The sequence below is a fragment of the Octopus bimaculoides genome, chromosome 20, assembly GCF_001194135.2.
Source record: "Octopus bimaculoides isolate UCB-OBI-ISO-001 chromosome 20, ASM119413v2, whole genome shotgun sequence".
In the NCBI taxonomy this organism is placed as follows: Eukaryota; Metazoa; Mollusca; class Cephalopoda; order Octopoda; family Octopodidae; genus Octopus; species Octopus bimaculoides.
Window position 1 is genome coordinate 14,303,104 of NC_069000.1, and position 14,267 is coordinate 14,317,370.

The window sequence follows — 14,267 nt, forward strand, 5'->3', positions numbered from 1 at the left end:
TTTTTTTTTTTTTTTTCTTTTTTTTTTTTTAATGGTAGGATTATGTTGGAGAGAAATTATGTACATTATCTATCTAATAATCGTAAAATTGAATGTAAAAGACAAATAATGGATAAAAAAAAGTAGACTACAAGTTACACATTCATATAATCCATTTCAGAAGTTCCTAGTTTGTCTCTGAACAGGGGCGTTGAAGTCCACATGCATCAGTTAACTGTTAGAAATAAACACAAGATCTTTTGAGGAATGTTATATCTGAGTCTACTGCCAAGTTATAGCATGCAGGTGCTCGCGCACACACACACACACACACACACTTGCCACTTTCTTTCACTATGGCTACTTTAACCCTTTAGCATTCAGTAGCCTTAGTGGTTAGGGTGTTGGACTCACAATTGTAAGATTGTGGTTACAATTCCTGTACCAGGCAATGCATTCTGTTCTTGAGCAACACACTTCATTTCACATTGCCCCAGTCCACTCAGCTGGCAAAAAGGAGTAACCCTGCAACAGACCGGCATCTTGTCCAGGTGGGGAATACATATGCCATGAAACTGGGAAACCAGCTCTTATGAGCCAGCATTACTCAAAAAGGTAAACTGATGTAGTTTAGCGAATTATTTAAATTAAGAAACATTCACTTTTTTTTATGTAAGGAATAAAGTTAGTTAGTTCATTATTAGTAATTGATTTGTCATGTGTTGTTCATGTTTAACCCATGACAGCCCTTGATTCTAGGGCACAAGCTTCTTTTTTTTCTTTTTTTTTTAAGTGATCTAAGTAAAAATTTCCTTTCAAAATTTCATGCTAATTTGTGTTTCAAATGTCAGTTTAATAACTGCAAAGTTATTTTACTATATTCTCCATTATTTCCAAAATTAATTGAAATAATGAAATAATGGGGGGTGTATTTCAGTTTGAAATATGGTGACACAAGGGTCAACTTGGTCAAGAAACGGAGCTTGTGTAACTAAATAAGTATTAGATATATTAGGTAAAATATATGGAGCAAATGCATTTGACCTCGACTATTCTGTGTAAGCAAGAATATTTATGATAGCAAGTTAGGTGAGCTTCTATCAATATCAGAGGGTGAGGAAATTGAGAGGAATTAGTCAAGTGAAATAGTTACTGACTGGGAATCAAATCTGGGTCATAGATACAGATGGCTGGGAGCTTGTCACTTTATTATTTTTTTTATTATTTTACAAGCAGGAGGCATATGGGTTATAATTGCTAGTCTCGTTTTTTAATGAGCCTTTCAGAATGGGATATCATGTCTATTTTAGAATTGGTTTATTTATTTATCTCTCTTGACAAACTCACCTGAATCTAGTTTCACGTTACCTAGTAAGTTTTCTATTATTATTTTTTTCTTAATATCAGCTTCCTGTAGGGTGTTTTTTTTTTTGTTTTGGGTGGGGGCGTTCTTTTCTCTACAGCTTTGCTGTTAAGATTACTTTCATGTTCTGAGTTCAGTTCCTGCCAGTGTTGACTTTGCCTGCTATCCATCCAATGTTGGTGAAATACTATCAAGTACGAGGGTCTATTTAATTGCCTGCATTTGAAACCAAGACCATAGAAAGTAAAATGAAAAAAAATATTTTAACTCAAATTGAAATCCAAACTTCACAGGGTTAAAAAAAAAATAAATAAAGGAAATTAGAATTATTTAATTGCCTGCATTTGAAACAAAGACCATAGAAAGTAAAATGAAAAAAAATATTTTAACTCAAATTGAAATCCAAACTTCACAGGGTAAAAAAAAAAGAAAATTAGAATTGCTAGCAATTTTGGATTTTACACAAAATGTCTAACTTAAGAAGATTAGTCTATAATCACTCAGTGCATATAGTTCAGTCTTTTATCTATTCAAGTAATCAATATATATCTTTTACTCTGTGCTGTTTATTGACTCTACTATTTCCCTTAAAATTTTTTACTGCCATATCTCTGTGGAGACACTACCTTTGTTTCAATTAATTTTGAAAACAATTAAGAATTTATTTATATAACTTTATCATCATCAAACTGGTTTACGACAGTGAGCTGGCAGAATTGTTACCATGCTGGGTAAAATGCTTAGTGGTATTTTGTCCGTCTGTATGTCCCGAGTTCAAATTCCACCAAGGTCTAATTTGTCTTTCATCCTTTCAGGATCGATAAAGTAAGTACCAGTTGCACGCTGGGATCAATCTAATTGACTTTATTCTCTTCTATAAAATTGCTGGCCTTGTACCAAAATTTGAGACCATTATTAAGCGGGTTTTGAAACATAAATTAACACAAAATTTTGATTGGAAGTCTTTATTAAGGTCATTTTAAAAACAGGAACTTTGTATCCTAGAACCAGGGGTGGTCTCAGGTCAGTTGGTGTCAAAGGGGTTAATCTGTTATAGTTAATAACTGAATCCTCAACTAACTTGCCAATATCTCAGTTGTAAAATGTTAGTAATAAACTTGCTGGCTGTGCATTTCTTAGACATTTACAGTTAAGGTAAATAGCTTGAAGTATTTATCTAAAAGATTTAAACAAATGCAGGCATGGTAAGAAGTTTGCTTCCCAACCACATGGTTCTGGGTTCAGTCCCAATATAGCCTCAAGCCAACCAAAGCCTTAGAAGCTTGCCAAGTGTGTGTCTAGATAGATGTTTGTGTCTGTGTTTGTCCTCCACCTCTGCTTGGCAACCGGTGTTGGTATGCTTACATCCCCATAAATTAGCAGTTGAGCGAAAAGAGACTGGTAGAATAAAACCAGGCTTAAAAAAAACAAGTACTGGGTTTGATTTGTTTGACTAAAAGTCCTTCAGGGCTGCACCCCCAGCATGGCTGCAGTCTAATGACTGAAACTAGTGAAAAGCAAAGAAAAGAAGCTGACAAAAATTATGGAAAGAAGAAAAGCATAATGATAATTCTGTTCTGACCGAATTTGTATGTTAGTTTATATGTATTGCCCTACAAACTTTAATCAAGTTATTGGACTGTTGTTAGAAGCCATAAATTGTCACATAAAACTATAAATCAGTTTCAAGTATCTCTTTTAAAAAAAATTTTTGTTTTGAAATGAAGTCAAATTATATATGTATCACAATGTAGCTGAAATAAAATAGACTCAAAGAAGCCTTCTGTTTATTAACCTTTAGATCCCATCCTGCCTGAGACTAACCCTGATTCTATGACACCAACTTCCTGTTTTAAGGTTATCTAAATTAAAGGCTTAATGATGGCAAAGTTATTTTTACTGAATTTTTCATTATTGTTAAAATTAATTGAAACCAAGACAGGAATATTTAATGAGAAAAATGGTTAAAAACAAAGAAGGCAATGGCGGGGTTAAATACAAGTGATATAGACTTTGTCTTTTCCTTTTGTTGTACAAGTTTTCTAATTAATTAGAAATAAATCAAACAGATGAATTTTTTTTTAAATACAGCTTACAGACTTGAAATTTTCAAGAATATTTGCATTTTAATTGACTAGATTAAGTTTATCTGATTGTTCAATTTTCTCATTCATTAGCAATTTTACAGACTTAACCCCTTAATGTTCAGATTACACTCTATCAAGCATAATGCTTATTTATTCATTATTTTGAATTTATCATGCATTATCTCATAGCTTTGAGATTTCAAAAATATGATTGCTTATTTTTAGAATGACATTGTAGAGCAGGTATGAGAGGCTAGATCCAGCTGGTTTGAACATAAAACAAGTAGAATATTTGAGCCTGGCAGTTGGTTTAGATGCTAAAAGCAGATCAATATTAATGTCTTATGTATGAAGATATTTTTCAGCGGCATTTACTATAATTTCATTTTAATATCGGACCTCTTCTTATGAACTTGTTTTGTGTTAATTTAGCCACAAGCCATCCTTAATTGAGTAGATCTCTTGAACTCTCCAGCCATGACCATGTAACAGGGAATCAATTATCCCATATGTTCTTCCTTCTTTAACATGGCACAAGCCTCTATGTTACCTTGTAAGGCTCTGCATTTCCAGATTTGACCTCACTATGTCTTGCATTTTTCTGTATTTGCTGTCAATTTGACGGTGTGTGTGTGTGTGTGTGTGATTTTTTGTAGGGGACAGGTATTGATCGTTCTTGTTACAATTATGTAGCCTTGAACTTGTCTCTCTTTCCCAACAGTACTTCCTTCTGCTAATACCATAAATGCTTGGTCTTTCATGCAAGTTTAACTTTGTATATCTTGTAAGTCATAGGAAACATCTTAAGTTTCAATATCAGACTGCACCACACCTTTTTTTCTTTCACATACTTGGAAACAGCAACCATTTTGTCAAGTGATGTGTCTGGAATTTAGAAAAATACTTATTACATGATATAACTGAAATTGCTTTTTTTTTTTTTTGGTACATGGCCAGGGATTTTTTTTTAATGGGGGTAAGTCAATTACATTGACCCCAGTGATCAACTGGTACTTATTTATCAACCTTGAAAGGATATATAGCAAAGTTGATCTCTGTTGTATTTTAAACTTAAATTGTAAAGCCAGAAGAAATGCTGCCAGTAGGGTAATGATTCTGCCAGCCTACCACTTTCTACCATAATATATTTATGCTGATGATTAAGTTTGGTTCACTTTTTGGTGGCAAAATATCATTGTTTTACAAATAGAAATTATTAACAACTGATTTTGTAGTCTCTCCATAGAACGTTGAAATATGACTTCATAATTTTAGTGGTTGTCATCTCCTTTCCAGTTCTTTTACTTTCTAAGGCTTTTTTTTTTTTAGTTCTGCTCTTGCACCAGTCACCATTAAAGTGGTGACAACTGAATTTCTCTTTTTTAGTTTTATATTGCATATAACTGCTGTCATTATTTTATACATATATATATACAATATGTACTGATATATATATATATATATATATATATATATATATATATATATATAATTAATTCAGAGATGGGCAAAACCCATGTTCTTTGTAGGCTCTCTCAAACCAGTGATGGTGATGATATTCAGTTTCAGCATTTATATATATATAAATCAATGTTTGTACGAAAGGCAAAGGTAAAGAGGAATCTTGGTGATTTGCATTTTGGGGGAATAAAGACTGGGCAAAGTGTATTTCATTCTATCTTTCCCAACTCAGCTGTGAAGAGTAAATAGAAAAATCTCAGAATAACACTGACAATAGATTGATGTTGTGTCTAGAAGGAGATTCATTATTTATGCAGCATCATGTACTCAATCATGGATTTTAGAAACTCATCGTAGCTCTTCATGATATTTTTTCCGTTTTTTTACTTGATGATAGCAATGCTTACTATCCACACTGTCTCTCGTGTATTTTGAACACTGTTATTTGCACCAATATTTTCAGAAAACTGTCAATACCAACTATATCTAGACATTCCATTTCTTATAATTGTGCTTTATTTTCCCTAACAATTTGGAACATTCCATTTGCATCTGTTTTAAATTCAGTCTGCAGTAATTTGCTTTGGGAAATAAAATTTCTCAACTACTTTGCTCCAAGTATCTAAATATAAAGAATTTAGATTTTATATATATATATATATATATATATATATATATATATATATTGTAGTTCCTTTTACAAGACTTTTCTGCTATGCTAAAAGTTACTGATTACTTAACCATTATATCACAAAGTAAATTAGATTCTATTCGATCTATTTAATTAATTGCTGATGATTCTCTAATTGTTATTGACATGGTTACTGCTGCTGAAAGCAAAATCATTATAAATATCTATACTGTATATTCTCAGTAAATTCTTAAAAATAGTTATTTGAAATATTGAGGCATTAGTCATTATTATTATTATTTGTTTACTTATTTATTTATTTATTTTAGATCTAGTTTGAATGTTTTGTTTAACAGTGGATTTGATTTAAGATGCAGATTTTCATTTAGAATTACTTTATAAATGGTTCTTATTCCCTCAGTGATGAGTCATTTCAATATGCTTCTCTCGTAAAATATGCTTGAACAAATGCAGAAATGACCTCAGACAATATATTGTCAGTACGTCCAGGTAACCAACGAACGTTAACTGATTGAAAATGAAAATGAATCAGCATGCGTTCATGCAGCAAGGATTTCGAAAGTTATGAGAACTGTCTTCTTGGGACTGAATAGCTGTAGATTATGGTTGTATTGACGATCAAGTCTGAAAGTAAACTGTCCAGCGGAAAATTACGTGCTTGTATGCTTGACATAAAAATCAATGGTTGAAGTTTACAAGAATACAGACTTTTCTACATAACATTTGAAGAAAACTACCACATATATATATATATGTATGTATGTCTATGTAATTTTGGTTCCAGCAGCAGTAATTATGTAGAAAACAATTTGGGAATTAACATTTAATTAATTAGATTGAATAGATTCTAATTTGCTGTGCATTAAATGAGATAAATATATAATGGTTTAATATTTGTTAATCTTATATTAACTGTTGCTTATGAGTGCAGATGTATAGGAGAATAATTAACAGTGGAATAAATTCTTCATGATAAAATTGTATATTTGTTATTTTTTATACTGATCTCTATTATGATTATTTTGTCTTTTAATGACTGGTAGAGTAATAATGTTGTATATTGTTACTATGACAGCTAAGGAGAGAGGAGTAATTATAGGGTTTAACTGTTTTTGTTACCATATTTCTGTTGAAATACCTTGCCTCTCAATTAATTTTGAAAATTATAAAGAATTTATTAAAATAACTTTGGTGTTATTAAACTGGTGTTTGGAGCATAAATTAACATGAACATTTGATGGGAAGTTTTAATTTAGATCCCTTTAAAAAGGGAAGTTTGTATCATAGGGCCAGGGGTGGTTCGAGGCAGGTTTAACCCTCAATAGGATTACACTGATGGGTTTGAAAATATTTGAAAGAATAACAAAAGAGTTAAGCTTAATTAGTTAAAAAATAAAATCCTCATGGAGATTGTTTCTAAACAACTATATTTTATTAAATTAAATAAAGTATGAAGCATAGTGCAAAACATCAAGAAAAAAACTGGATCAGTATCATTAATCAAATCTCACAGCATATCGAATAAATTAGGTGTGACGTTATCTGAAAACTCTAAATGAAGTGACAAATGGTTTGTGATGAATGATGGAATATTGTAAGGCAGACACCTTCAACAGATTTCAATCAATATGAAAACCTGAATGCTAAGAAACAATGTATTTTTGGACCTGAAGGTAGTAGGCAAGCAATTTGATTTCTCTTGTTCTGTTTGTAAGCTCCACTACTTTTCAATGAAATGTCAAAGAACCAATTCCAAATTGAACTTCCACAAAACTGTTTTCTTAAATTAAAACTATATGGTTATGAAATTTGAATGTGTGTGTCTTTCTCTTTCTCTCTCTCTTTCTCTCTCTCTCTCTCTTTCTCTCTCTCTCTCTTTCTCTCTTTCTCTCTCTCTCTCTCTCTCTCTCTCTCTCTCACTTCTTGTTTCTAAGTATTCTCATTTCTAATTTCAGATTTACATTTCAAGAAATATCTTTGAAGATTTTCAATGAAGATGATGGATGGAGCTGAATCTGTGCGGTCAGGTAAAAGCGACCGCTCGGAGCGGTCACATCGAAGCCATGGTAGCATGCATCACCGCCACCACCAACGCCAACCAAGTAACCGTCCGCACCGCAGCCAAAGCCGAGACAAGGTGCGTGGGGGTGATGAACATATTGACGATCGTGCTGTACAGCATAGGGACCATCATATCGTGTCGGGTGAAGACGAATGTGAGGAACGTATCGAAGTTCAAATACTTCCCCAAGATGATAACTGGGGAGACAACACAACAGCTATCACAGGAAATACTAGTGAAACTGCATTTTCAATGGAAGATATGCACAAATTTTCTAAAGATCTTGATGACAGCATTGGCTTCGACTGTACTCGTTATGTTGGCACAGCTCTTGCTACTTTTCTAAGCTTGTTTGGATTTGCTTCACCTATCATTATGGTCATTCTACCCAAACTCGGGATAATGACCTGGGATGCAGGACCTTGCAAACCTGAATGTGAAGGCCTTCTGATCAGTTTTACCTTTAAACTCATCATTTTACTCATGGGAACTATGGCCCTTTTCTTTCGCCATCCAAAAGCCACCATGCCGCGTGTTTATGTATTTCGTGCCGTTGTACTCTTTCTTGTGTTTGTGCTTACATTTGCTTTCTGGCTCTTCTACGGAGTACGCATCTTCAAAAGGAAAGACGCGAAAACAGAATATTATAACATTGTCCAGTTCTCTGTCTCCCTTGTAGATGCTCTCCTTTTCATTCATTACTTATCAATTATTGTGCTTGAAATTCGCCAATTACAACCACAGTATGTAGTCAAGGTTGTGAGATCACCTGATGGATTGAGTCAAAATTACAACATTGGAATCTTAAGCATTCAAAGAGCAGCTGTCTCAGTTTTGGAAAATTATTACAAAGATTTTCCTGTGTTTAACCCATACTTGGAAAATGTCCATAAGCGGTCCTCAAAAGTAACTAGTCTCAAAATTTATGATGTCGATGGTGTTAATACTTCTGGACCACAAGGTCGTCAACGGGCTGTATTTGCTCCTAATAGTAGGAGGCGAGATACTAGTCACAATGAACGCTTTTATGAGGAACAAGAGTATGAGCGCCGTGTTCGTAAGAGAAAAGCAAGACTTATCATGTCCGCTGATGAAGCCTTCACTCACATCAAAAGAATGCAAGATGAACAAGGTAAGTTATAAATTCAATTTGATTAGATATTGAATGGAAATTCTGTAATTCACCATTCTTAAAAAATATATTTGCTATTGAAATATTGTCGAGAAAACTTATTTTTATTCCCCATATACATTTTATTGTATATGGAGATGAACTTTCAGTTTCAGTCTACCAAATCCACTAACCAAGCTTTGGTCAGCCCCTGCTTTAGTAGAAGACACTTAGCCAAGATGTCATGCATTTGGTTGGGAAGCAAACTTCTTAACTACACAGCTATGCCTGCACATAAAGAAGTGATGAGCCCTGATTGTGGTGGGTGCCTGTGGAAGGGGTAGACCCTGGAAGACATGGGACAAAGTGATGAGAAAGGATCTTTGGGCGCTGAGCCTCACTGAGGAAATGACAAAAGACTGGGAGATGTGGTGATTTGCTGTACTTGATAAGATGTGTCAAGCTAAGTAAAATTGCAACCTTCCACACATACAGGCTTGTTCTTTCAGGTGTTGGTGCCACTTAAAAAGTACCTATGCTGGTGGCACATAAAAAGCACCCAGCACACTGTTAAGTGGTTGGTATGAGGGAGGGCATCCAGCCATAGAAACCATGCCTCAACAGACAGTTGAAGTCTGGACAGCTCCCAGCTAGCCATCACCTTATCAAACCATCCAACCCATGCCAGCATGGAAAGCAGACATTAAATGATGATGATGGTGCTCAAAAACTTGACAATAGCAGGTATTTTGTATCAGATTAGTTTTTTGGTTTTTTTTTTCTGAAAGCAGAGACCAACTTACAAAATTGTCACTACTTACCCATTGCCTGTTGTTGACTTGTTATCATTTGGTTTATATCTTATTCTTATTCCTGTCTTTTTTTTTTATGTATATATTTCAGGCCCTGCAATTCCCATGGACCCTTATGAAGCAGCTCAGGCTGTTTTCCCATCAATGGCTCGTGCTTTACAAAAATATCTCCGCGTCACACGTCAACAGCCACGTTACACTATGGAAGCTGTATTACAACATTTAGCTACATGTATCAGCCATGATGTCAGTCCAAAAGCCTTTGTGGAGAAGTACCTCACTCAAGGGGCAGTGATCATGAACGAGAAGGATTATAAGGGGCTTGAGAAGTGGGTCCTTGTTTGTGATCATTTGTTGACTAGAGAAATAGAACATGGGATTGTGTTTCAACTTCGGCAAGGAGAGCTCTCATTACTTTGTTCGGTTCATAAGTTGCCACATTTTAGTTTGACTGAAGAAGTCATTGATCCAAAACATAACAAATTTGTATTACGTCTTAATTCTGAGACATCCGTTTAAATGTTAAAGAACTAAAAAAACACACATACAAAAAAGAAAAAAAACTAAACCTGACAATTGTGTTGTCTTTGACTACTGCTATTAATTACTAAATATCTGGGGTTTAAGCCACATTTCTTAGATTACTTTGCTATCATGGTATTATTCCTTCAAGGAAAAGAAACCATCTCCTCCCCCCACCACACACACACACCTATTTCAAATTAAGAAAAAGTATAATTTCTCCATTTACAAATTAAGCTAAACATCATATGATTCATTTCTGATTTATTTTGTTTTATATTCATTTATCTCACATTTTCAATAATTGGTTTTGTTATTGATGTATCTATGCTGTGTACATAGATATTGTTCATGCATTCGTATTCAGGTCTCTAATTCTGCCAACATTACACTCTAATCGTTTGGCACTGTAATTACAATGTTGTATGTCAGAAACTTGAAATACAATACTAGTGATTTAACCATTGTTCTTCCAACATGTTTTAGTATATATTCTTTTGTCCATGTCTGTCTGTCTGTGTGTGTGTTTGGTTTTAAAATGACGAAGTGAGGGTTTATATTTAGTAGTGTATCTCAATTTCTCAAACTTCTCATATGATGTGTGTGTGTATGTATATATATATATATATATATATATATATATATATATATATATATATATATATATATATATATATATATATATATATATATATATATATATATGTGTGTGTGTGTGTGTGTGTATATGTGGATACATAAAACATAAATTTTCTGATGCTGCTCCCTTTATAATTTCTCTTATTGTACCTTGAAAGGTGTGTAAATAGTATCCAACATTTCACTTGTATTTGCCATTCTGTGCTATGTGCTCCCTATGTATGTGTGTGTGTTGGTGTGTGTATACACTTCTTATATACTGAATACTTTTTCTTCTCATTGTAATTTGACAAATTTATATCTGTGTGTATGTGTGTGTGTGTACTTAGGTATGCTTGTGTATAGATGTTATGCAAATATGTTACATAAAATGTGGACAGTGAACTTATTTCTAATAAATTCCTAGTCTAGTTGTCTGCTGTTGTTTTTGTTTTTATTTCTAACTTTGATAGTCATCTACAACCTTTGTATTTATTTCTTTACATTTGCTTTTTGTTTCCTTAATTCTACATTAGAATGTAGAGCCATTTGCTGAGGTTACTAAGGAACACATAAAAACTACGTATATATATATAAGTATAAACAGGCTGTATGGCCTCAAGCTCACAAAGGATGATTATCAGATAAAGGAAAAAAGGAAAAAAACAAAACTCTGAATGAAGGGCAGATAACTACACTAGTATTAGAAATATAAAAATACTGTCCACATAAGATATATGCTCATGGGACTGATTCCAGTTTGATTGTATTCATTGTGAGTCCTAATAACATAGGAGTTTTTACTTTGGGATATGGGCTTCACCTCACACCTCCTGACCCTATACATATCTGTATGAATTAAAATAATCATAATCAATTGTAACAAACTGTTACATAAATTTTTTTAAGATATAGTTACTGTTTATTTTGATTATCATTAACCCTTCAGGCCAATTTCTGTTTATATCAATTCATATCTGAAACATGGTGAAACTTGAACAAGCGGTAATTCTACAATTATGGATGGATGCAAGTATTAATTACTCAACAATGTAAAGTTCACTGATGGCTACACATTTCTCCGCTATCGTTTTGCTTTACTATACAGAACTAATAGAGTACTGAGTTGACAACCCAGTAGCTGAAGTTGCCATTGAACCACTGCCGTACTCTGTGTGTGTGTTTCTTAAGTAGGAGGTGTGTGAGACACGAATGGTGTTTTGTATAATTCCCATTATATCACTTTACTGGGTGTTTTATTAATCATAATGCCTGTGTGTGTGTATGTATGGATGTATATATATATATATATATAGAGAGAGAGAAGAAAAGTATATCTATGTTTGAATGTATATATTTATATGTATGGGAATATATGTATGTGTTGTGCATGTATATAAATGCATACTTGTGTGTATGTATGCATAATTATCTATGTATGTGTGTTTATATATATGTGTATGTGTGTGCATGTATATATATATGTGTGTATATATATATGTATGTATATATATGTGGACACTAGTTCACGTCATTGTGTTTTTGTCTCCTTTGTTGAGATAGATTTTCATTTAATGTTTATGTAAATACCCTAGCATATTAAAACATACATTTATACTTACCCACACACACAAACATTTTTTTCTTGTATCCAAACCACCGATTCATTCATATGTAACAACAGAAGTTACAACCTGTGAATAATTAATTGCCATTGATAATAAATACCAAAAATTATGAAGTAAAGTTAATAACATTTAAAAAACCAATAACAATGATTTTCATTTTAGCATTTTGGTTTGGTTTGCCCAATTTCTTTTCTGTTTTTTCTTTCTTTCTGTTAACTGTGTGAATTGTCCTTGTTACAAATCTTCAGTTATATAGGAGTTCATTGTTATTTCGATAACAAATGCAACTTGCAGCAAAATTGAAGTCCATACAACTTTGCGATCAGATATAAATGCAGCAAGTTTATAGTTTTCCCACCTTTAATAACAACTGGTGCTAATTATAAAGCCAAATTAAGTAATAATTTAAACTCAACATCATTTCTTCAGATGAACATGCAAGTACACAGATGCCCCATATACTTAAATTATTCAATGTTTTTTATTTTTTGTAATGTTTTTGGAATTCTATTATTATTTTTTTTAAACATGTACAAATTTTATAATTTTCTTTTCCTTTTTACTTGAATTCTTAACTGTGTATTCATAAAAATATATGAAAAAAAATTCTCTATTATTGATTTATATTTTATTGAAAAGGGAATTATTTTTAGATAGATATTTTGCATATAATTCTTGGATAATATAAAATTCTTTATTTCCTATTCTGTATAAATTAGTTCCAAGTCTTGGTGTGTATTGTCAAATCAAATGTTAATACTTTGTATCTCAAATAGTGTTGTGAAAGTTTTAGGGTATTGTCTAAAGTTACAACCAATCTCTCTCTCTAGTCTGCTATAGAGTTCTTTCTCACAAAAAGTGTTAAGGAAGAGTGGTGATGGGTATTCAAAGCTCAACTGGCTGATGGAATTTAAATTTTTTTTTTTTTATCTTGAGCTGATATTCTTTATTCTTTTAATGTCTTAGTAATCCACATCTTGTCGGTTTTTTTTTTTACTATATTTGGCATATGTTCAATTATTCTCTTGTAAATGTATGAAAGTGTATTAATATCTTGACTTGCTGATAGAAGAATATATGCAAAACTTTCAGCATAGCCATTTTGAGGTTCACTAGGATTAAAAGAAATGTCAACTGAGGTCTAACTTCCTTTATGAAACTAAAATTTGAAAATTGTCATTAAAACAGCAATAGTCAGAATAAATTGCAATATTAAGTTTATCTGAGGAGGGTCATTATTCCTGTAATAAACACATGCACTAGTTCTACTTCACTTCTTTATTTGTCAATTGTTTATCCTTTTAACTAATTAAATAATCATTTGTTTGATTAATCATTCAGTCAATCAGATTTGTCAAAGTCCTTTTGTTGCCACTCGCAACCTCATATATTACGTGCCGTCTCAATTCCAGGTCTGCTTCAGGTTTATTATTTTAAACTAATATTTTCTGTTAAAATTACTAAGTACAGTAGAAAATTTTAGAATTTTTTTAGGAAATTGAAATTTTGTAAGTTTTAGAGTTCCAGTAAATTATCATGTTCCAAAAGTGCCCTTTTATTTGTTTATTATTATTATTAGTAATAAAATATATTTAAAAAAACTTAATTCTTCATATATAAACAGAAGTCATATATTAAGTAATATTTTGATTCTATATAGATGTGAACCCTATAAAATTGGCCGATATGGTGCTCAACTCCAACTTACATTGCAGAGACATGTTTATACCTTGAATTTTTTTGAAGTTGGTCAATCATTTGTTTACTTCTTATGTCCTGTATTTGTCCATTTCTTTTATACTAATTATTTGTTGCTTTTTTTATGTCCTTGATCAACTACTAGAAGTCAAAAAGCTTTGTTATTTTGCATAATTCAACAATTCAAATAAAATCTTCATTAAACACTGTTGCTTATTTTGAATTTCTTTCTTAGATATTCATTTTCAACTGTTGAAATCAAAAAATCAAACTT

At 32.3% G+C, this 14,267-nt stretch overlaps 1 protein-coding gene across 3 annotated transcripts in view; it reads left to right on the top strand.

The window, feature by feature from the left end:
• LOC106883430 (vang-like protein 2-B) overlaps window positions 1-14,204 on the top strand; it is a 47,861-nt gene extending 33,657 nt beyond the window's left edge. For all 3 annotated transcript variants that reach the window (XM_014934438.2, XM_014934439.2, XM_052974997.1), the window contains exons 3-4: window positions 7,498-8,736; window positions 9,619-14,204. In XM_014934438.2, coding sequence (XP_014789924.1) covers window positions 7,533-8,736; window positions 9,619-10,046 — 1,632 coding nt within the window. In that variant the 5' untranslated portion in view covers window positions 7,498-7,532 and the 3' untranslated portion in view covers window positions 10,047-14,204. The remainder of the gene's footprint in view (window positions 1-7,497; window positions 8,737-9,618) is intronic.
• The last annotated feature ends 63 nt before the right edge of the window (window positions 14,205-14,267 follow it).